Source organism: Corylus avellana, chromosome 8 (genome assembly GCF_965113065.1).
Source record: "Corylus avellana chromosome 8, dhCorAvel1.hap1.2, whole genome shotgun sequence".
Classification (NCBI taxonomy): domain Eukaryota; kingdom Viridiplantae; phylum Streptophyta; class Magnoliopsida; order Fagales; family Betulaceae; genus Corylus; species Corylus avellana.
This window is the reverse complement of record NC_142497.1, coordinates 3379406-3403411: the sequence shown is the minus strand read 5'-3', so window position 1 is coordinate 3403411 and position 24006 is coordinate 3379406. Positions and strand designations below refer to the sequence as shown.

At 35.1% G+C, this 24006-nt stretch overlaps 2 protein-coding genes across 2 annotated transcripts; one reads left to right on the top strand and one right to left on the bottom strand.

Annotated features, from left to right (window-relative positions):
- The first annotated feature begins 5007 nt into the window (after positions 1-5007).
- Positions 5008-7864, top strand: EMB2217 (Pentatricopeptide repeat (PPR) superfamily protein). Its single transcript, XM_059574625.2, has one exon. It carries the CDS (start codon positions 5273-5275, stop codon positions 7790-7792), a length of 2520 nt encoding a protein of 839 aa, XP_059430608.1. The 5' UTR covers positions 5008-5272; the 3' UTR covers positions 7793-7864.
- Positions 7865-13693: 5829 nt separating this feature from the next.
- Positions 13694-17070, bottom strand: LOC132164054 (flavonoid 3',5'-hydroxylase 2). Its single transcript, XM_059574463.2, has 3 exons — positions 16557-17070; positions 16009-16455; positions 13694-14520 (listed from the first exon to the last, which is right to left on the bottom strand). The coding sequence occupies exons 1-3, from the start codon at positions 17010-17012 to the stop codon at positions 13891-13893; spliced, it is 1533 nt and encodes a 510-aa protein (XP_059430446.1). The 5' UTR covers positions 17013-17070; the 3' UTR covers positions 13694-13890.
- Between the last annotated feature and the right edge of the window lie 6936 nt (positions 17071-24006).

Sequence of the window (24006 nt, the reverse complement as noted above, 5' to 3'; positions counted from 1 at the left end):
ACTATGTTAGTTAGTTACAGTTTGGAAACCTTGTTTCCGGAGTAATCAATACGGTATTTAAGTTGTTAGGGTTTTTATGTTTTTGGATGGATATAATCATTGCAGTCTTTGTTGTGACTTGTTATTTGGTTGTTCATTGTTTGGTATTATAAGTTGTAAGGTCACTAGCATTTTTTTGATGAATAATAATAATAATAATTCTTTTTTGTTATTATTGAAAGACAAGGGCAAAGCCCTTGTACACAAAAAGTATATAAGAGATTCGAACAGCCTATAGACTTCTACAATCTAAAAAAACTAATAAGATCAACCTAATTCACTGAGTCAAAATTAGGAACATGTAAAATAACCCAATCCAAAAGAGATTTCAGAAAAGAGGATTTTTCGAGAAAGCACATTGGACACACTTTCCTCCTAGAGGCGCCCATGCTTTTCTTTCCAAATGCTCCACATTAAGAAAGGAGGAATAACTTTCCAGATTGCCTCTTTGTGGTGTCCCCACCCTTGAAATTTCCAGCGATGAAGTAGCTCTAGGATGTTACTAGGCATCACCCAAGAAACCACGAATATGTTAAGAACCAAGTGCTAGAGATCAGTAGTATACTCGCAATGGATGAGAAGGTGATTAGAAGTTTCCTCATTCTTTTTGCATAGATAACACCAGTTAGCTAGAGAGAAAGCCTGCCTTCTAAGGTTATTCGCCATGAAGATTCTTCCCTTTGTTATTGTCCATAAGAAGAAAGAAATGCGAGGAGGGGCCTTAACCTTCCAATTACTTTTTCAGGGGAATGAACAATGCTTACCTGACTGTAACATTTTATAATAGCTCTTAACTATGACACCGTGGCTGCTAGCTGGTGTCCACGACATACTATCCACTTCTCTTGGATGAGTTTTCGAGGAGTACAATAGATTGAGAAATGAGTCGAGAGATTCTAATTTCCCCCCTGATGAAGCTTGGATTCCAATGGATTAGAGAACTGGAAAGGTCCAAGTAGTCTGACACTAAGGCCTCTTTGTTAAGGGCTATAGAATAAAATTCTGAAAATGAGTACGTAAGAGCCTATTTTCCGCCCCACAGGTCATGCCAGAAGTGAATGAGGGAACTGTCCCCAACCTTGCAAGATACAAAATTGGAAAAAGATCCCCAACTGTTTCTAATATTCCTCCAAAGACTCACCCCGTAAGGTTCTCCTGGTTCTGAACACCAACCACCACCTCTTGGGATCTTGTGCTCTATAGCAATCACCTGTCTTCATAAAGATATTTCCTCTTGCCCAAATCTCCAAAGCCATTTACCAAGGAGAGCTTTGTTGAACATCATGAAATTTTTTATAGCCAGCCCCCTCTAGGGACTAGGGAGCAAATAGTCTTCCAATTCACTAGGTGCATTTTAGGCTCCCACCGCCTAGACCATTCCAAATAAAATCTCTCTAAAGGCCCTCCAATCTCCTAGTTATGCCTGCTGGTAATCTTGGAAGAAGGATGAGAAACATGTAGGAAGATTGTATAGCGTACTCTTAATGAGAGTAAGATGCCCTTCCTTAGACAAGTAGATCTTCTTCCAACTAGCCAACCTTTTTTGCATTTTCTCGACTACCCCGTCCCAAAGGGCTTTTGATTTAAAGGAGCACCTAGAGGAAGACCCAAGATGCTACAACTGACAATACTGGCCAGCTCCTCTTTATGTGGAACATCCCCTACAGTGACTAACTCATATTTTTGGAGTTTGACCTTCAATTACGAGTTTGCCTCAAAACACAGGAGAATGTGACCCAAATTATGACTTTATGGTGGGTGTGCATTTTGCAGCCCTCTTGTCCCTCACACCTTCCATTAATGCATATCAGACCCCTTAATTCCCATTGTATCCCCCGAAACTGAAACCCCTCTTGAACCCCACCTCAATTCCGAGTCTCCAACCAACGAAATCTCTAGTGAAACCTGTGCCGCCAATAAAGTTGAGGAATTTCGAGTCTTTAAGACATCAGTGGAATTTGATGGCGTCGTCAGTAAATTTTCGGCTAGGTCTGTCCTAAAATACGGTGCATATTTGGTTGGAATCTTTGTGTTTCAAACATTCTGTGCTGTTTGGGTACTGGGAGATGCCAATTCTAAGAGAAAAGAAAGGAATTTGGATAATTGGGATTTGGGTATTGGTGAAAACAATAATGGGGAATTCTTGTTGAGTGAAAATGAAATTGGATATGTGCAAGACGAATTGGCGAGAAAACTTGAAGAGATTAGAACAATGGCTAGGGAGTCGTAGAGGGATGAGGCGAAGGTGGTGAAGGAAGATGCTGAGGTTAATGATTTTTTTTTTTTTTTTTGTGAGTAGACAAGATATTATTGAAAAGTACATACTCAAGTACGCATGATGTATACAAGAAAAACACCTAACTAGAGAGAGAAAGAAGGTTAAGAAAATCATGAAAACTAAGCATAGTAAGATCTAGAGCAATTGTCCAATGGAAAAGAGTTTTGAAAAAGAAAGACATTAGTTCCACCACCATTCTTAGTTCCACCACCATTCTCTCGCGGTCCTCATAACATCTATAATTCTCTTCCTTCAAAGACACCACAAAAGTCAGGATGGATGATCATAGAGAAAGAATATTTAAATGATATAGGAAAATAATAGATAGTATTATGTAGAATGCATTTGAAAAGAAAAGCAAAAAGTAACATGGTTCTCAAAATTTGGATAGAAATATAGGGAAACCAATGCTAGGGCTCTAAGATTTGTTCAATCTAGTTAACAATCTAGTTAATTGGTTGATTATTTTATAATTTCTTACACTCCTTTTGTTTACTCGTCATCAAAGATAAAAGAAGTGAAATATTAGAGAGGAGGAAAGGAAGATAAGAGGAATAGAGATGTGCTTATTACCCTTTTCTTGTGTATTCTTAAGACCAGTAGAGAGTCTCTGTTCTTAATTTATGCCATTGCCTCCTAGACTTCCCTGAGAACTCTCTTTATTATTATTATTTTTTTTTTCAGTCAATTCATTTTACTGTATTTCGTATTTCCCCCTTTGTGTGACACCTTGAATAGTTTGATTACAGTGTAACAATTGAATATATTTAGACGGAGGAGATCTGGGTTTTATGCTGAGCAGTTGTCTTGAAATCCCAAGTGTCAGTCTTCTATTGTGTGCAAACCAGACATTCATGGTGAAAAATGATAAGAGCTTTTGGTTTGAATTATGATGTGCGGGGGTTAAATAAATTAATCCTTAAATCAGTGTACGCACTAACTTTATATATATATTTGTAGGTACTAACTTTATAATTGATGTCTTGGTTTGCAGATTAACTTCTTATAGATTAGGCTTCGTTCGTTAATGCTTTTAGAGGGTGCCTTTTGTTTTTGTTTGAAAAGATGTGCAGTAAAGGTGAAAGTAATTATGTGTACTTTGTGAAGTAAAAGTTTTGGGTTGTTTGTTCTGAAAAGGAAAAAAAGAAAAAAGAAAAAGAAAAATTGTTGATCAAGCAAAACTATATGTTTTTAGCATTATAATATGAAGTCTTTACACTAAGGGCATAAGTCGCACCCTTCCTTCAGCATTTACTAGCAATGTCTAGCTTATAAGAGAGTCGAGGAAGAAAAATCTTAAAGCTTGTTCTTAAAATCACCAAGTGATGTGGCATGCCTGCCATGATTATTGTTCATTCACGCCGGTGTGAAATATATCATTACTCATATAAAATTTATAAAAAATTACCCGTTTCTACTAGTAAGGATAGTTTGATGACGGATTCAACTTTGGTTAGCCCAATTTGAATTTTATTGAAAGTGAGCCCCTAAAAAAGAGGCCAAAGTTATAACTGGCCTCAAATGAATTATCAAACAGAAAATGAGCCAGCATAAAGATAAGTCAAGTTAGTCAACCAATACTTATTTAAAAGGATTTTGAACAATTGACATTCTAACTTAATCAAGGATTGGGTTTCTTTTACCAAAAAAATAAAATTGGGTTTTCTACCATTGTCTTTGTAAGAGGCCCTCAATAGAATCTACCTATCCGAACATTTATTCATGCAAATGGACTCTTTATCAAAGGCCTCTCATAATTACAAGAGATTTTCTGCAATTTGTGTAGAGACAACCTTACGTAGAATCTCCAGTAATTATGAGAGGCTTTCGGTGAAACTTAAAAATTAAAATTGAATTAAATTCTCAAATCATCATGGTGTATGTAGGGCATACAATTTTTCTTTTCTTTTTTGGTGAATACTCTGAATACGATAAACTAGAATAAGGGCTATCTATTCCTGCTACAAAATAAACACAATTCTTATACCAAAAACGGAAGAGAAATGTTGTACAAACTCTCACTTCTTCACACTAATTTTCTCACACTTATAAATGGCTTTAAAAATTATCATTGAATTTGTGATAAGTTTTTATTAGATTTATGCTCTGTTTACTTCAACGTAAAATGGTTTCCAGAAAATGAATTTGTGCATAGACAACCTTACGTAGAATCTCCTGTAATTATGAGAGGCTTTCGCTGAAACTTAAAGTTGAGTTGAATTCTCAAATCATCATGGCGTATGTAGGGCATACAATTTTTTTTTTTTTTTTGTGAATACTCCGAATACGATAAACTAGAATAAGGGCTATCTATTCCTGCTACAGAACAAACACAATTCTTATACAAAAAACGGAAGATAAAGGTTGTACAAACTCTCATTTCTTCACACTAATTTTCTCATACTTATAAATGACTTCAAAAATTATCATTGAATTTGTGATAAGTCTTTATTAGATTTAATTTAATGGTAATTTTAAAGTCACCTATAAGTGCGGAGAAATGAGCATGTAAAAGTGAGAGATTGTGCCTAGCCTGTAGGTGGAGCATTAAACGGAATAAGAGAGTACCTGTACGGCAATAAGGTATCTATAAACTGGAATAAGAACTACTGACAAACGCTGCAACCAAACAGGCCGCTTCTTCAACGAATTAACCCAAACGCACGATTCACAAAATAGCACAACGGAATTGCAGTGCCAACGGCTGCTTCCCACGGCTGCACACCGCCGCACTCCTCACTTCACTACCAGACACTAGAGAAAAAAAACCACCGGAGCAACACCGCAGCACCCATATCGTCACCAACGCCCAACACCACCGTGAGCACGACCTTTTCACAGGTAACTTGCCTACCTTAATCGATCCTCACAGCCCCAACTCCCAAGAGTGAAGCGACGTGGGATAGTTAGGATCGTAACACCTCGCTCCGCTCCTTACAGTGGTGGTCATTACAAATGATTCGTTGTAGGAAATTGTGCCGTAGAAATCTCTACTCACTCACCAAAAACCCTAGTTCTAGCTGTAGTTCTTCATTTCACTCTTTCAGTTCAACAAACCCTAACCTTTGCACAATTAAACTGAATAGCCATTGCAAAAGTTTCAGATTTTTGAGCTCTACATTGGGTTTCAGTTTAATTCCCCACAAACTTTCTGGACCAAATGACGCGAACTCTGTTATAGACCATGTTTTTAAACCTAGTTTTAGCAGGAATTACTGCTCCGAGAGGACCAGTGATGGTGGGTCTGGTGAGTGGACTGAGGAGATAGAGTATTTAGATGAATCAGGGAGTGTTATTTACAGTGGTAAAGGTATACGGTCAGTTGAGCCAGGGCTTGATGACCATGTGATGGTGGGTGGGCTAAAGAAGCCATTTTTGAATGCCTCGGCGGTTGCAAAGATTGTTGAGGTTGTGAAGAGGTGGAAATGGGGGCCAGAGTTGGAGACCCAGCTGGACAAACTCCAATTTGTACCAAATATGACTCACATTATCCAAGCCTTCAAGGTCATTAAGGATAGTGAGATGTCCTTGAGCTTGTTTCGATGGGCTAAGACGCAGTCATGGTATTCACCAAGTGATGAGTGTTATGTGTTGCTGTTTGATGGGTTAAACCAAAATAGGGATTTCGATGGGATCCAATCATTGTTTGACGAAATGGTTCATGATTCCAGTAATAATGGGATTTTCTCCTTTGGTGCATATAATCGGGTAATCCAGTATTTGGCTAAAGCTGAGAAATTGGAGGTTTCATTTTGTTGTTTTAAGAAGATTCAAGATTCGGGTTGTAAAATTGATCCTCAGACATATAACTCTCTTATTACGCTGTTTTTGAATAAGGGTTTGCCTTATAAGGCGTTTGAGATATATGGAAGCATGGAAGCAGCGGGATGTTTGTTGGATGGGTCAACCTATGAGTTGATGATACCAAGTTTGGCAAAATCAGGCCGCCTTGATGCTGCTTTCAGGCTCTTCCAAGAGATGAAAGAGAGGAATTTCCGGCCTGGGTTTAACATCTTCTCTTCCCTCGTTGATTCAATGGGGAAAGCTGGGAGGTTGGACACCTCAATGAAGGTGTACATGGAAATGCAGGGTTATGGGCACCGACCATCTGTTACCATGTATGTTTCTTTGATTGAGTCATATGTGAAGGCCGGGAAGTTAGATGCTGCTCTTAGGCTTTGGGATGAGATGAAGAAAGCAGGCTTCAGGCCTAACTTTGGGTTGTACACGTTGATTGTTGAATCACATGCCAAATCGGGGAAGCTTGATATTGCGATGTCTGCCTTTACAGATATGGAGAAGGCTGGATTTCTACCCACCCCATCTACATATTCTTGTCTCTTGGAAATGCATTCTGCCTCTGGACAAGTAGATTCTGCCATGAAGCTTTATAACTCGATGACAAATGCAGGTTTGAGACCAGGTCTAAGTACTTATACTGCCCTTTTGACTCTCCTGGCCAACAAGAAGCTTGTGGATGTGGCTGCCAAAATTTTACTCGAAATGAAGGCCATGGGGTTTTCTGTTGATGTGAGTGCTAGTGATGTTTTAATGGTGTATATCAAGGATGGTTCTGTTGATCTTGCTTTGAGGTGGCTACGCTTCATGGGTTCATCAGGTATTAGAACAAATAATTTTATCATAAGACAATTGTTTGAGTCATGTATGAAGAATGGTTTGTTTGAGTCAGCCAAGCCTCTCCTTGAAACATATGTGAATGCTGCTGCAAAAGTTGATCTCATACTATACACATCCATTTTAGCTCATCTTGTGAGATGCCAGGAAGAGGAGAATGAGAAGCATTTGATGTCTATCCTTAGTGCTACAAAACATAAGGCACACTCTTTCATGTGTGGACTCTTTACAGGCCCAGAACAGAGGAAACAACCAGTTTTATCTTTTGTGAGGGAATTCTTTCAGAGCATTGATTATGAGTTGGAAGAGGGGGCTGCGAGGTACTATGTCAATGTTCTTCTTAACTATCTCGTTCTTATGGGTCAGATAAACCGAGCCCGATGTGTTTGGAAAGTTGCCTATGAGAATAAGCTTTTCCCAAAGGCAATAGTCTTTGATCAGCATATTGCTTGGTCCCTTGATGTTAGAAACTTGTCGGTTGGAGCTGCTCTTGTAGCAGTTGTGCACACCCTCCATAGATTCAGAAAGCGCATGTTGTATTATGGTGTTGTCCCAAGACGCATTAAATTGGTTACAGGACCTACCTTGAAGATTGTGGTTGCACAGATATTGAGCTCAGTAGAATCTCCTTTTGAGGTTAGTAAGGTGGTTCTAAGGGCCCCTGGAGATTCTGTCATGGAGTGGTTTAAGAAGCCAATTGTTCAACAATTTCTTCTAAATGAGATTCCTTCAAGCTCTGATATCCTCATGCACAAGCTGAACACTCTTTTCCCCAGTTCTGCACCTGAAATTAGATCTCTGTCCCCTCCCAAGCCTCTCATTTCAGGGAGGGCAATGTAGCCTCAGTCACTGGCTTTGTATTTGTAAAAAGGAACTGAAAAACAAAATGGAACTGTAAGGTGTTTTTCTCCAGTAGTTTTCTTTCTACTATATATGAGTCTCTTTTTTCAAATTAAACAAGGCTATGCAACCATACTGAGATCAGGAAATGACTGTTATTATCAATTATTATCTTTTTTCTCTGAAAGTGGTTGTAGGTTTCATTCTGCATTGATTAAGTACAAAATCAAAGGCTTTCACATTGTTTAACAATATTGTTTTAAGCAAATTTTACCTTTCAATGACATGCCTTCATTGTTTCGTACGGTTTTTGTATGGACTGAAGAATTGTCTAAATAAATGACAAGAATTTGACTTTGACAGCGACAGGCAATGTATGGAAGCTGCAGCCAGTATTAATGAAGAATATAAGTACAAAAAATTAGGAGCCACAAACAAACAACGTTCACAAGGTTATTGATAAATGGAAAATGTTAGGCTTACAAATATATTTTACAAAAAAAAATTTATAAACTAATATGGTACGATATGATTGAATTTCTCAAAATTTGAATTTATCTTATATCCAATCATGTTGTGTCACATTAGTTTGTAAATTTTTTTGTAAAATGTGATTGTAAGTTTAACATTTCTCTTGATAAATTATGTCACATATGATTGGGCGGCTTAGTTGAGAGAGATTTATGTCTCATTGATGTAAAAAATTGGTTTTTGAAACCAACTTCATAGTCGAGTTGAATTGAGCAGAGAATTGCAAGAGATCTCCTATAATTATGAGAGGCAGCAGATGGAGTTCATTTGCATGAACAGGTATTTGGATTGTCCAAATACCTGTTCAGACATGCAAGTTCCATCGAAGGCCTCTTATTATAAAGGCAATGGTAGGAATCATGATCCTTGAGCAAGTTCTAAATGTCAATTGTTCTAAATCTTTTTAAGTAACTATTAGTTAAACTTATCTTTATTCTGCGCGACCTATTTTCTCTATGCTTTATTTATCACCCGTAAGTCCTGGTTTTGAATTTCATTGGAGACTAGTTGTAACTTTTGCCTCTTTTTGGGAAGCTCACTTTCAACAAAGTCTAAATTCCGCTAAACAAAGTTGAATTGATCATTAAACTGTCATTACTAGTATTTTCGCCTTCCTTTTAATTTTAATTTTAATTTTTAATTTATTTAATTTATTTTTTTGTGTGTTGTAAAGCATTCGCATTTGTATGATTGTATCTACAGGAAATACCAACAACACATTATCCTGATTGGTCGAGCTCTATGTAGGTTTGTGATGATAATATGCTTCAGTTTTTTTTTTTTTTTTTTTTTTAATTTTAATATATATATATTGAATTTATGAATTTTTTTCACTATGAATAATAAGTGTTTCCTGATTAGGCTTATTATGCTCCTAGAGCTACGAGACCTCCATTTTTTGCCTCAACCGTTGCTTCTCCAAACTCCTCACCCCTATCTATAGTGAAGCAGGTAAATATAGTCCTTCTTTGAGTAATACTAAATGTCACCCCGTTATCCCCTTCGTGTCCTTGATAATAGATCAAATGTGCAATTTTATTTTTTTAAACTAAGCATTATCATACTGTATTTGTACTAATTTTTGCATTTTATAGTTAATGGTGGAGTATTGTTATAGAAACCCAAGTGGGTTTTGCAATCTTACCACTATACTACAACGACCGAGGTCAAAAGCTTGTTGCGTTAAAAAGATTGTAAATCACAAGTACAAGCTATCGCAAGTAACAAATTATCAGTAAGACTGAGGTTAATCATCAGGGAATTGTAGACACTAAAGTAAAATTTTTATTATTGTGCAAAAAATAAAAAATAAAAAATAAAATGCTTCGGTTTTTGTTTTCCACTAAGAGTGGAGTGATGGAGTGATTAAATTTTAACAAAACTAAATTAATTAAAATAAAGCAAAGGAAAAATTAATGGAAAAAGCACTAGGGCCTTAAGAATCCACCTAACAATATATATATATATTCAAACAAGTTCCCATTACCAATCATTTTCCTTATTCAATTATAAAATAATAATAATAATAATAAAATCCCATTACCAAATACCAATATGTAAGGTCCCCAGTTAATTAATCCTTAAAAATTGCAGATTACTAAAGATGGAATATCCTAAGACCGACAATCGAAGTGAGACATTGTGATCATTTTTTATAATTAAAAAAGAAATCATGGTCGGCCATAAATATTTGTGTTAGGCAGCATGCATGCATGCACCTAATCAACTTCTAGTTGATCGCAACCGAAGGTCCTCGATCGTTTAAAAGAGTCAAATAAAGAAGATATCTTTTTTTAATTATAAATAGCGTAATAATTAGTTTAAGAAAAACTAAACCCTAATGGGAAAGAGAACAAGGATAATTAGTTAATGTAGTTTTTGAAACTTATAAGGGCTTTGTCGAAAGTATATGTATATATGCTAATGGGTATGGAAGTTTGAAAATTATGAGAATGGGATAACAGCCAAATCCTTCTTAAAATTAATTGAGGAATGATAACACTTTATGTTTAACCAATAGCCATAATAACCAAAGTCTATAGAATTCAAATAGTCGTTCACGTTAGTCATGTTATAAATCATTCTCTCAACTATCTCTTTTTACAAATCTAATGGATCCATAATTGGATTTGTAGACTCATGTAAGTTTCACAAAAATTTAATGGTAGATTCACTCATTCACTATACAAAGATGATTGAGAGAATGATTTTTATCATTTCTTAAAGCAATGGCTTCCAATAATAATAATAATAATAATAATAAACAATAACCTATTGGGTAATTTTTTTGGAATATTCAATGAATCGAATGGTAAACTGTAGAGTCGGGGTTGAAATTCAATTACCCCACGGCTATCTTTGAGTGCATATGCTTAATTAATTATTAAGCTTAAATATTATAGACTGATTAGGTCTACTTAACTAATAAGTCGGTTATCTACTCCCTTTATGATTTTTTTTTTTTTTTTTTTTTTGAGTTCTTATGATTTTCCTTTTGAAAGTGATGTTTCCTCTATGTTTAATCCTATTGTCAATAAAGTTAATTATGAAGCACTATGAGAAATGAGTGTTAATTATGTTGAGAAATGATTTAGCAGTGCATATCAACTTTTAGAATTATTTTTATTTTTGAGAAAAGTTATAACACTATATCTACATCTCACCCCCTCGCACTAGTAATTCTATAAGTCACTTTTGTATCATTTTTATGTTCTTAAAAAAATGAGGTGGCTTCTAAAATCACCATTTGATCAAAATAAAATAGTGATCAATCACAATGCCAATGGTGATTTTAAGAGTCACATCATCCTTAGAAGAACACAAGAGTATTGACATAAGTGAGACTTGTACCATTACTCCATCACATCACACCCCTATACTAAAGGACAAGAATTAGCCACAAATTGTTTTATAGCTAATTTATACAAACTCATATAATAAAGTGATATGTGTCACAAAAAAAAAAAAAAAAAGTGCTTTTCACTGAGGAATTGTCTTCCTCATTGAATTGTCTTTGAGGTCCTCAAAAAAAAACATGTGAATTGTCTTCCTCTAGATCTTTGGGTGGCAGAACTTCTCCTCTTACTGAGGAAGCTTGGAATTCCCTTCGGGGTCTTAAAATTCAGATTGAAACTCCTTCTTTGGAAGGTTGTGTGGAATCTTCTTCCTGCTCGGGCTAATATTAGGCGGTTCATTTTTTCTGGAGGAGCTCCTCTTTGAAAGAAAAAGATAATGCAATGGAAATTAAAGAAAATAGTGGAATAATAAAATAAAGACATAAAATTTTACATGATTCAGTTTATGAGCTACGTCGTTCACACTGCATTTGGTCTTATTCAATGGATGAATTTACAATACAAATTCCCTATTTGTACGTTGATTATAATCAATTACATTAAGTGTTGAAATAAAAACTCATAATATAAAGAGAAATGATAGAATTCATTTTTTTTTTAATAATCTCCATACTGAATTGATGAATCTACTATTAAATTTATGTCACAATATATTTTAACATTCCCTCTCAAACTCAAGGTGGAAGATTCTAGAAGGTTGAGTTTGATTTTTCTTCTTTTTCTTCTTTTGTTTTTTTGGTTGGAGATGGCAACAGTTGACGACGGTGATCGAAGATGGGCCTTTAACAAAAACAGGCCAAAAATCTTGGGCCAACAAAGGTATGAAATGAGGTCAACTATGAGCCTTAAATAAGCCTAAATTTTTAAACAATACCTCAAAGGCCAAACATAAATGGGCCAACAAATAGCCCATAGGTATGGTCAACAAATGGGCCTTAGATGGGTCTAGGTCATCAAACAAGACCACAAGAACCAATTGATTGGGCCAAAAAATGGGCAACTTGGCCTCAATTTTTTTTTTTAATATTTAATTTTTTTTGGGTTTTATTTTTATTTTTTTAATAATTTTTTTATTTTTATTTTGTTGACATTTTGGATATGCGTTTGTTTCTTGGGCTTCACTTGTGACCCACAATTCCAATTTTCTTACCAAATAAAAGAAGACTACGTACGAGCCGCATTAAATGAACGCACATGTTATATATATATATGTATAATGACAGGCAATGTATGGAAGCAGCCAGTAAGTATTAATGAAGAATATAAGTACAAAAAACTAGAATATCACTTGATTAGCATCTTTGAAAAGAATTGTACTTTGAACTTCCTTTCCAGGTGTGAAATGTATGGGGTGGCCGAAACAACCCCCAGCCCCTTGGGGGTGGTCTGGCCACCCCCAAATGCATCCGATCTTTTTTTTTTTTTTTTTTTTTTGTTGGTCAAGAGGGTGGCCGGACCACACCCCCTTGGCCATGGGGGTGGTTCGACCACCCATCTTTCTCCTTCTTTTTTCTTTTTTCTTTTTTTTTTTAAACATTTTCCTTTTAAAAAAAAATTTTAAGTAAAAAGTCAATTTTTGCTGTTGGCACGGTAGCTAGAATAGTACCGTTCCAACTATAGTGCCAGCCCCGGCTGTTGGCAAACATAGCTAATAAGATCCCAGTTAAATCCTAAAGAATTGACCCGTATACGTAGGATGGATCCTCTTGGACCGATCGACGAGGTGAGACATTGGCAATCATTTTTTATAATAAATTTTTTTTTTTGAAAAAAAGAAAAGAAATCACGGTCGGCCACGTACATAAATTTGTGTAATGCAGTATGCACCATGCAATATATATATATATATATATATATATATATATATATATGCGCGCATGCTCCTACAATTGACTTGTAGTTGTGCAACTGAAGGTCCTGGATCGATCGTTTAAAAGAATCAAACAAAGAATTGAAGACATCTTTTTTAAAATGGCATAATTAGTTTAAGAAAAAACTTTATTGGGAAGGACAACGAGGATTAGTTAATTAATTAATTAATGTATTATAAGAGCAATTTTACAGGAAAAGTCATTAACATATATTCTTATCGAATGTATGCAAGTTTGGAAATTACGAGAATCCATGCATGGGATCAAAACAACCAAATCCTTATTAAGTACTGAGGAATTAATGATAACACTTTTGTTTAAAATATATCCAATAACCAAAGTGATCTACAGATCATCGAACCCAAATCTCTTCCAGATTCAGTTTTTTTCCAATGGATCTACACAAATGCTTAACCCAAATGAGAAAAAAAAAAAAAAAAAAATTACTCAAATCTTATATGTAATTTTTTTGTATTTTTCAGGTACCATGGAGAGAGAGAGAGAGAGAGAGAGTTGGTTTCAGAGATTAGAAGAGATATATATATATATATATTTCATTACTCAAACTGTCAAACATTAATATTTCTTAATACCGAATAACTTATATATATATATATAGAGAGAGAGAGAGAGAGAGAGAGAGAGAGCCTCATACATTCATAATTACTTTATTGACAATAGGATAAACATAGAGGGAAACATCACTTAATTTCGAAAGGAGAATATCATAAATGCATTAGATAGAGATAGCTAGCTATACCAACTTATTAATTAAGCAAACCTAATTAGGGGGAATCCTAAGCCAATGCTTAGGATGATATAACTCCATAATTTAGCTTAATTAAGAAACATATGCAGTTGAAGATAGCCGTGGGCTAACTATTGCTGCAAGGGGCACCGATTTTTGCAGCGCCAGCCCAAAGCTCTCGTCCATGTTTAGCTCAACACCATTTGGCAATTTCCAGTCGAAAGAGTGCACCAAAGTGCCAAGAATGTACTCAACCAGCAAAATCCCCATCCTCGTTCCTGCACAAATCCTCCTCCCGGCCCCAAAAGGAATCAACTCGAAATCATTTCCTCTGGGATCAATCTTTGCGTTTCTCCCACTCAAAAATCTCTCTGGCGTGAAATCCAGCGGCTTCTCCCACACGTCGGGGTCGCGCCCGATTGCCCATATGTTCACACTCAGCCTTGTGTTCTTGGGAATGTAGTAGCCGTCCACTTCGCATGCTGTGGTTGAGACCCTCGGGAGATTTAGCGGCGTGGAGGGGTGCTTTCGCATGGTTTCTTTGCAGATGGCTTGGAGATATGGGAGCTTTTGTATGTCTGTTTCCTCCAGGCGGCGGCTCCTGCCGATCACTTGATCCATCTCCTCGTGAGCCCGCTTGAGGATGCTTGGGTTGTTTAACATCTCCGCAAGAGCCCATTCAATTATGCTCGATGATGTGTCGGTGCCGGCGGTAAATAAGTTCTTCGATCAAAAAGCACGAAAAAATAAGGATGTAATTAGTTTATAGTATAATACATTTTATTTGAGGGGTTCCTTTAAAATAAATGGCACATAAACAATAAATCACAAAAAAAATAAGATAAAGAAAGGCTAGCTTGGAGTTTTTGGAGCGATCCAGCGACCCAATGAGGTGGTTCAATTACCCTAAAAATTTTATTGAGGAGTGGTTAAATCACCTTTTGGTTGGGGCTTAGGGAGTGGTTTGGCCATTAATTAAATCCAGCCGAGGAGCCAAACAGCCCTTTAGGAGTAGCCAAGCCCCAACCATCGTCCAAACCGTCCTTTTCTTTATGGTATTTGTTGTCCCGATTTAGATCGTTCGTTATAAAGTATTAATTAAATATTGAACAACCCACTTAACATGTATTGCACGGCTGCACCAAACCAAAAGGGCCAGTAAATACTGGGCGAATGAAAAGATCACGCGGCGTGCTCAGCACCAAGTGCAACTTTTTTTTTCTATTTTTTTTGGTATTAAAATATTAAAAAAAAAAATTTCCTTCACGGCGTGCTAAATCACGGCTCATAAATAATAGGTGCTCTCCTTCTCAGTCAAGTCGTAACATAACCTTTTTTAATTAGTTATATTTGAGAGATATTTTGTCTTTTTATTTTTTTAAGATGATAAAAATACAAATAATTCTAAATGACTCATTTGTGTCTTATTAAGAACGAGGTAACTATTAAAATCACTATTGGATCAAAACTCAATAATAATAAATCACAAGCCTAATATTAATTTTAATAGCCACACCACTCTTAGTAGAACACAAGTAAACCTCTTAAAATTATTCTAAAAATATGAGTAACTTGTGTCCTACTAAGAATGGGGTGGCTATTAAAATCACTCTTGGATCAAAACTCAATAATGATCAATCACAAACTCAATTGTAATTTTAATAGCCACATCATTTTTAGTAGGACACAAGTAGACCTTATAAAATTATTCCAAAAATACACCTCCAGTATACTTATTACTATTTCTACTCTCTCATTTTCGGACAGTAAATAATAGGAGATCCAAATCCACCAAAAAAAAAAAAAAAAAAAAAGTAAATTGTGTTTATTAATGTAATTTGTTAAAGAATTGTTCCTTATTAATTAAAAAAAAAATGTTATGATGTGATATAAATATAATTTTTTTTTTTTTTTTTTTGTACTTCTAAAATTATTTTGTATTTGAATTATTTGTTAATATTTTTATTAAAAAAATAACAAAAGACAAAAATTTTAACAAATGGATAGTGAAGCGGTTGTCCTCCTGTACTTCGAAATGGAATATTATCCTTTCAAGTGATTGCAATTAATTTCCGCCTTTCAGGTGTGAAGTCTACCCTGCTGTCCTGCAAGCCTAGTTTTCAATCTAATCATGTCTATCAAGATTAAAAAAAAAAAAAAAAAAAAAGAATAATAGTACGTTGAAAAAGATGACTAAAATGAAGGTCTTACCAACAGAAGGGCCTTAATGTTGGTCAGAGTAAGCCTCTCGCCGGCGGAGTTTTCTCGGTTAGCCATGACAACGTCTAAGAAATCCGGCTTCCCCTTGCGCTCATGAGCGGAAGCCGTGTGCTCCTCTATCATCTTCGTCAGCAACGCGTCGAACCGTTTATGCAGCCGCTTCATTCCACCCTCAATCCCTTGCAAGTCCATCCACGCAATCGAAGGAATGAAATCGCCGATGTTGAAGAACCCAGCCGACGTCATCAGCTCCACCACCATGTCCTTAAACTCGTTAGACTCCTCCCCCTTTGTCACGAACACTCGGCGGCTGAGTATCACTTGCCCGATCATGTTCGCCATCGCATAAGTCAACATCTCCGGCACTACCACCGCCTCCCCTTGCTTGCTCGACTCTTTCATCGCTCTAAGCATGTGGCCTAGCTCTACTGTTCGAACCTGTTATAATATAAATTAAATGAATAAAGTTTTAAGTTTTAATCTGATATAAGAGTAAAGTCTCGAATTCAAATTCTAAAATAAATAGTGATTTAACAAACCTGAGCCCAGTCGTCAAGAGCTTTCCCTCCGAGCATGTGTAGGTTGCTTAACTTTCTAAGCAACTTCCACCTTTGCCCGTAATCAGCAAACACCATGTCCTGAGCATCATATGCTAAATGGGTTGCGCCGGCATTTGGCGGACGGTTGGAGAAATTTATGTCTAGGGTTTTGAGAAACGCTCGTGCGGCATCCGGTGTAGAGGCGACAACCATGTTACACGTGCCCATTTTCAGGTACATGACGGGTCCATATTTTTTGGCCATGTTAGCCAATGTGACATGAGGCATGGATCCTAGAAGTGGAAGGGCACCTATAACCGGCCACCCTTTAGGGCCCGGTGGAAGTTTCCGATTAGAATTTCGGAGGAGTGAACGAACGGAAAAGCGGGTGATGAAGAAGAGGATAATGGCTGTAGCAAGCTCCCGAAGAAGAAATATGTCTACTAGGGGGGCCATGGTGCATGTGATCACAAATATTGAAAGCTTTAATTGGCTCGAACATAAAGTGTTGATCAAGAGTGTGAAATTTATAGCAGGCCGGTGATGTGGGTAGGTAACATATTTTCACGTGCCTATCAGTCTATCAGAGACACTCCCATCCAACTACTATATATGTGTACAGAATCCCTGGACAAAACTTATCTGTTTGCTTATATATATTAGGAAAAATAAATAAACAGTATGCTTCCGAACAGAGATATATATATATATTTCAACCATTTGGTATTATGCAAAGATTTAAAGGTGGAAGAAAAAAGGACACTCACCTAACCCCAGTGGAGGAGTACGACTTTCGGTTGACATAGTACTTCAACCATTTATTGGAATTGTTTATTTAAGATTAAAAAAACTATTGGTCAAAACTCAAAACTTTAAATTATAGGGACAAAAAATGCATTTATTCCAGGAATATAATTAATAGAAAAGTTAATTTTATTTTTGATTCTTGAATTATCATTATTTTTGACATACTTCCCTTAAATTAACTTCAAAACTTCTCACTTTGGACTTTTAAACTTTCAATTTCTATCATTTTGAATCCATCCGTTAGTTTTTAAACGTTAAAAGGTAGACAATGACATTTATACCCCTTACATTTTTATAAAATTTTAAATTTACCCTTAATTTCAAGTTAAATTCTTTTTTTTTTTAAAAAAAATATTATATATAAAAAAAAAAAATCACAAGGTGACCCACGGTTGGGCAACCTTGTGACCCTTTTTTTTCTTTTCAATTTTTTCTTTTTTAATCAAAAGAAAATTGAAGGGTAATTTTGTCTTTTTTCAAGGTTTTAATGGCAAAAATTGATAGGGAGATTTAAATTGACTGCAATTCAAAGTTCAAGTATCCAAATTGAAAGGTTTTGAAGTTTGGAGGCATGTCAAAACTCAAAATAGATAGTAATTAAGGAGTCCAAAATAAAAATTTTCCTTAGTAGAATAAAGAAATAATTCAATAAAATTTAATTTTTGTTTAAAACATAAATATTAATGTACGTTGTCGTCATGGATGACTTTTCACATTTTGAAATTGTTGTATGATATTTTCATTGTTATATGTCATTTTTATCAAAACTTTTATTTTTGGTTATTGCGTAATTGATTTTTAATAATTTTTTTTTTTCTGAAAATATATTATGCCTATAGTGGGCCAATAATTTTGGTGACTTGCTAGTAAAATAAAACCTAGAATGTAATTAATATTGTTTATTGATGTCAACAAAAACGACTTGTTTGTGTCAAAAGTGGTTTTCATCTTTGGATTAGAATCTCTTACAATTCTTTTAAAATTGTAGATTCTTAAATTACGTGATTTATAACTTTTTAGGTATCAAAACACTTGAAAAATACCATCTATTAAAAATGTGATATATTTCAATTGAAAATTGAGTATATTTTCATCACGTTCTTTCTCTTTACATTGTAAAAAAGATTGACTTAAAAATTGTCTTTTAATTTTACGAAGAATAAGTGTCTCTACAAAAGTGAAGAGGAACCCTTTTAAGAGGTTTTTTTTTTTTTTTTTGTTACCTCGATAATATGTCATATTTTTAATAAGTAGCATTTTTCAAGCGTTTTGATACCTAAAAACATCTTAAATCACATAATTTGAGGATCCTAATCCTTCATTTTTTCTTTACATTGTAATTTAATTAATAACGGATTTTTTATTTATTTATTTATTTTTTAATCTTAGATAAAGAAAGACAAGAAAATAATAAAAAAGTCCCATATTTTATTCGAAATTTTAAAACTTTATGTATCGCATCAACTTCAATTCTTTATTTTTAAAATCATGTTAACAGTCACTTCCATAAACCCAATTACAATCAACTTCTTCTAATACAGAATTTTGCTGATCATACATTGAAAGGCCCACATATTTGAATTTGTTTCCACCTAACCCCGTCAAATTTATATATACACGCATGATGTACGTGGTAGGGACAGCCGATATCGATGGATGGCGACCTGATATAACCGTTGCTGAAATGTTCGGGACCATGCATTAATTATATATATCTATATAGACGGAACAGCCTCTCCAGTTCATTATGAGCTGGAGAATATTTAATTTATGACTAGGATTTCATCTCAGAAATCCTATGGCCACAAATAAAACACACCCCATTAATAAAAAAAATAATAAAATATTATTTTAAATAAAAAAGATTTTAATAAAAAAATGAAGAAAGAAAAAAGAAAAATAAAAATAAAAGAAGAGGGTGGCTAGCCACCATTGGGGGTGGCCGGCCACCCCAATTTTGGGTAGGGGGTGGCTTGAGCCACCCCCAATGGCCGGCCAGGGGGTGGCCGAACCACCCCCATAGCCTATGGGGGTGGTTCAGCCACCCCCTTTTTCCCTTCTTTTCTTTTTCTTTTTCTTTTTTCTTTCTTAATTTTTTAATTAAAATCTTTTTAATTTAAAATAATATTTTATTATTATTTTTATTGATGGGATGTGTGTTCTATTTGTGGCCATAAGATTTCTGAGATGAAATTTTAGCCATTAACTGGATATTCTCCAGTCCATAATAGACTGGAGAGGATCCTGTTCCCTATATAGACACGCTGCTATGCTCCACAGCCTCTACGACATGCATGATGTGGTAGGGGCAGCCCATATTGATGGATGGCGACCTAACCTCACTGTCGATGAAATGTTCGGGACCATTATATATATATATATATAGGCAAATTACCTAACCACCAATTTAAGTAGCTTATTTAGATTAGGACCGAATTTATGGGCTATGGGGGTGGTTCAGCCACCCCCTTTTCCCCTTCTTTTCTTTTTCTTTTTCTTTTTTCTTTCTTAATTTTTTAATTAAAATCTTTTTAATTTAAAATAATATTTTATTATTATTTTTATTGATGGGATGTGTGTTCTATTTGTGGCCATAAGATTTCTGAGATGAAATTTTAGCCATTAACTGGATATTCTCCAGTCCATAATAGACTGGAGAGGATCCTGTTCCCTATATAGACACGCTGCTATGCTCCACAGCCTCCACGACATGCATGATGTGGTAGGGGCGGCCCATATCGATGGATGGCGACCTAACCTCACCGTCGATGAAATGTTTGGGACCATTATATATATATAGGCAAATTACCTAACCACCAATTTAAGTAGCTTATTTAGATTAGGACCGAATTTATGGGCTATCGGCTTTCACCTTGCCTCACCTTATAATTCGGATAAGAGATCTGCACCTGTTATTCCTTGCTGATGAGCTTTGTCGTTATTTGAATAAGGAGGACATGGAAGTCATGACGGTGGTCGCTTGGAGTATATGGCTAAGGCGGAATGCTTTGGTTCATGGAAAAAGGTTAGTACTAGCAATGTAATGGTTAAGAATGCATGCAACTAATTCTTTAGAGGCCTACCGAATAGCTAACTCCTAGATTAAGGGAGTGCTAGAGAGGGATAATACAAAAGTTCTTCATTGGAAAGCCCTAAAAGATAACTTTGTTAAAGTCAATTGGGATGCATCTGTGGATAAGCACAGAAGAAAATGGGTATAGGTGTTATAGTCCAAGATAGTATGGGAGAGGTGTTGGCAACTTTGTTAATTAGCACCAATAGACTATATCATTGAGCCAGATATAGCGGAGGTAGTGACGGCATTGAGGGTGTACTATTCTCTTTTGTAGTGAGTAAGGTTTTCTTCGGGTGATCTTGGAAGGAGATGCGCTCCAAGTGGTCCAAGCATTACGGCAGGAGGAAAAAATTGGTGTCATTATGGTCACATTAATACAGAGGAAGCTCTCAGGCTTTTTATATTTTGAAATTGTAGTATATTTTTTCGTTGTTATATGTCATTTTTATCAAAACTATTATTTTTGTTTACATCGATCTCCTATATATTATTGGGTTGCCTAATTGGTTTTTAATAATAATATTATTTTCTGAAAATATATTATGCCTATAGGCTATAGTGGGCCAATAATTTTGGTGACTTGCTAGTAAAATAAAACCTAGAATGTAATTAATATTGTTTACTAATCGATGTCAAAAAAAAAACGACTTGTTTCATTTGTGTCAAATGTGATTTTTATCTTTTCTTTACATTGTAATTTAATTAATAACGGATTTTTTTTAACCTTAGACAATGAAAGACAAGAAAATAATAGAAAATTCCCATATTTTATTCGAATTAAAAAAAAAAAAATTATGTATTTCATCAACTTCATTTCTTTATTTTCAAAATCATGATAACAGTCACTTCCATAAACCCAATTACAATCAATTTCTTCAAATATATAATTGCTCACCATTCATTGAAAGGCCCACTTATTGTTAAAAAAACTATATATATTGAAAATATTTGGACAAAAAACTTTTTCACCTAACCCCGTCAAATTTATTATAATCCCTATATATATATAAATACCCATTCATATCGGTCCCTAAGAGGTAGCTTAATCGGCTGGGACCACGCCTAATGAAGCGGAGGTCACTAGTTCGAATCCCCCTCCCCCCTCTTGTGCGGACATGTCAAAAAAAAAAAAAAAATGATGCATGTATACACCAAAACAAAAGCTATTTATTTTTTAATATTATTTTAGTTGTTGGGGTGGCATTTTGGTAAATATCTAACATGGAAATACTTTTATTAATAAAAAATAATATTTAGTTAGAGTATATAAATATTTAGAGAGTTTGATATTTGGTAGTTTTAAAAAGTGGCTGATTAAATTTAGGGAAAAATTACAGTTTACCCCCCCAAAGTTGTCAACGATTTGCAATTCCGCCTCCAAAGTTTCAATTTTTGTAATCCACCCCCCTAAAGTTTCAATTTTTTGCAATTCAGGCACTCAGTCAGTCAAACCCGCTTTGACTGACGGAACAGTGACCACGTGCGACGCACGTGGTCACTTTATGCGATTTAGTGCCCAAAATACCCCCATCAAGTGGTTACACCCTGACCCACGCCCAAACCCAGCTGACCCACGCCCCGACCCTGCTGACCCAACCCAACCCAGACATACAACAAATAAACAAACGTAAAAAGTCTCAGGCATTCTGTCACGCACGAGGTGAATACCTTGCTGACTCACGAGCGAAAGGGACGCGACAGAGGGAGCCCACATCCTCGACAGCCACTCGACAATCTACCCGACACCCACTCGAGATCAACCCAAAGTTCCATCTTTTACGCATTTGTGTACGACGAGGTGAGTTTTTGCCCTTTTTTATTCGTAAATTTGCACCGAACTATGTAGTAGCTTTCTAGGGTTTTTCGTAAATTGGGGTTTTCTTGAGGGGGTTTTTAATTTGGTAATCCCTAACTCTGTGATGTTGATTTATTGTTAACAAATTTTTGTTTTCTATTGTATATTGATTTATTGCGAAGAGAGAGTAAACTTGGTTGTTTGTGTTTGAACAAAAGTGGTCCCCAAAGTGTATAATGTTGTCATGTGAACAAAAGTGGTCCCCAAAGTGCATAATCTTGTCCTATGAACAAAAGTGGTCCCCAAAGTGTATAATGTTGTTGGATATAGAATTTTAACTGACTTACCATGAAAGTAGGGTTTTCGGTAAATTGGGGTTTTTGTAAGATGATAAATGAGTTATTAATTTCGTAATAATTTTTTAGTTTTGTTCATCTTTTTTCGCAATAAACCATTAGAGTTTGGCATGGGGTTTGGTGGTTATGGATGAAGGTTGTCTCTTTCCTTTTTCTTTTTATTAATCAAGTGAGATATTTGGATTTGAAAGTAAAAGGAAATAATAACATGTTTGAAAAAAAATTAAAAAATGGTTTGGTTTGATTACAATGACCCTATGCAAATAATCCCTCATCAATTTCTCTTTCTTCGCACTTCACTCTTAGGGCTTTTTATTTCTCTTATTTTCTCTACAAGTGGTATTAACATACGTCTGGCTTAAAAAATTATAGAGGCCTTCTTAGTTCTTAAATTCGTTTCTTATGTTCGTCCCAATTTCAAGTATGGTATGGTATATATTTAACTTATGCTCTAGAATATGAGTAATTAATATTATACCTTTATCTTACTATGCCGACATGGCAGGGCCTTGTAGTCATTATATATGTATATGTATGTCTATAGAAATACTACTTGGAAATTATGTAGTTTGAGGTAATTAAGAGTTTTGAGACCCTCTATTAGAAGAACCATTTAAAAGGAAATAATAACATGTTTGAAAAAAACTTAAAAAATGCTTTGGTTTGTTCAGGTTTAGTTGGAGCTTAGTGTGTTGGTTGATCAAATTGGGGGACGATTAGCATCAACTTAGCATAAATCGGTTTCTAGTAACTGTTTTATTTCTGTAGCTTATAGTCTATTGAATAAGACATTTTGTTAATGTTGCCTACATGTATAATGCTGACCACGTGAATTCTCTATGTACTTCTTCTTCTTTTTTCTTTATTCTTTTTTGTTTCCGGCCAAATTTTAAAGACAAACTTCACTTAAGCTATAGGTCGATATCTCAATAATCTTTTCCTTCTAATATGACCTTCTTCTTTATTTAAAAAAATATATATTAAAATTGGGTAATGTTGTCATATATTTAATCCCACCCATACATGTTTGCAAGTGAGATAATTGTTTGCAATGGAGGTAGTTGGGTAATTTTGTTCATCTGTTTCCCAGTAAAAGAATTCTCCCTCCTTCCTGTATTGTTTGATCCTGTTTAGAATTCTCCCTCATTCTTATATTATTTAACGCACTATCATTATTATTATTATTATTATTATTTTTTTAAAAAAAGGGATGCACATCTTTTCTTACGTTTAGATCTAGTCTTCATGTTCATATTTCTACCTAATCGAATCATGCCATGCAAGATGCATCAATTTGCATCCTCTGCAGCATTCAGTATAAACTATACAAATAGATACAAAAATTGTAGATATTAAAATTTCAATCATTATTTTAAAATTAAATGATAGACATTTTGGATTGAACAATATTTAGTA

What these genes read in the sequence shown, in the direction of transcription:
- EMB2217 (XM_059574625.2), top strand. Translation starts at nt 5,273, where the DNA reads ATGATTCGTTGTAGGAAATTGTGCCGTAGAAATCTCTACTCACTCACC.
- LOC132164054 (XM_059574463.2), bottom strand. Translation starts at nt 17,012, where the DNA reads ATGGCCCCCCTAGTAGACATATTTCTTCTTCGGGAGCTTGCTACAGCC. An exon ending in CTCTTGACGACTGGGCTCAG is followed by an intron (nt 16,456 to 16,556) that starts GTTTGTTAAATC and finishes ATATTATAACAG; the next exon opens with GTTCGAACAGTAGAGCTAGG. An exon ending in ACATTAAGGCCCTTCTGTTG is followed by an intron (nt 14,521 to 16,008) that starts GTAAGACCTTCA and finishes TTTTGATCGAAG; the next exon opens with AACTTATTTACCGCCGGCAC.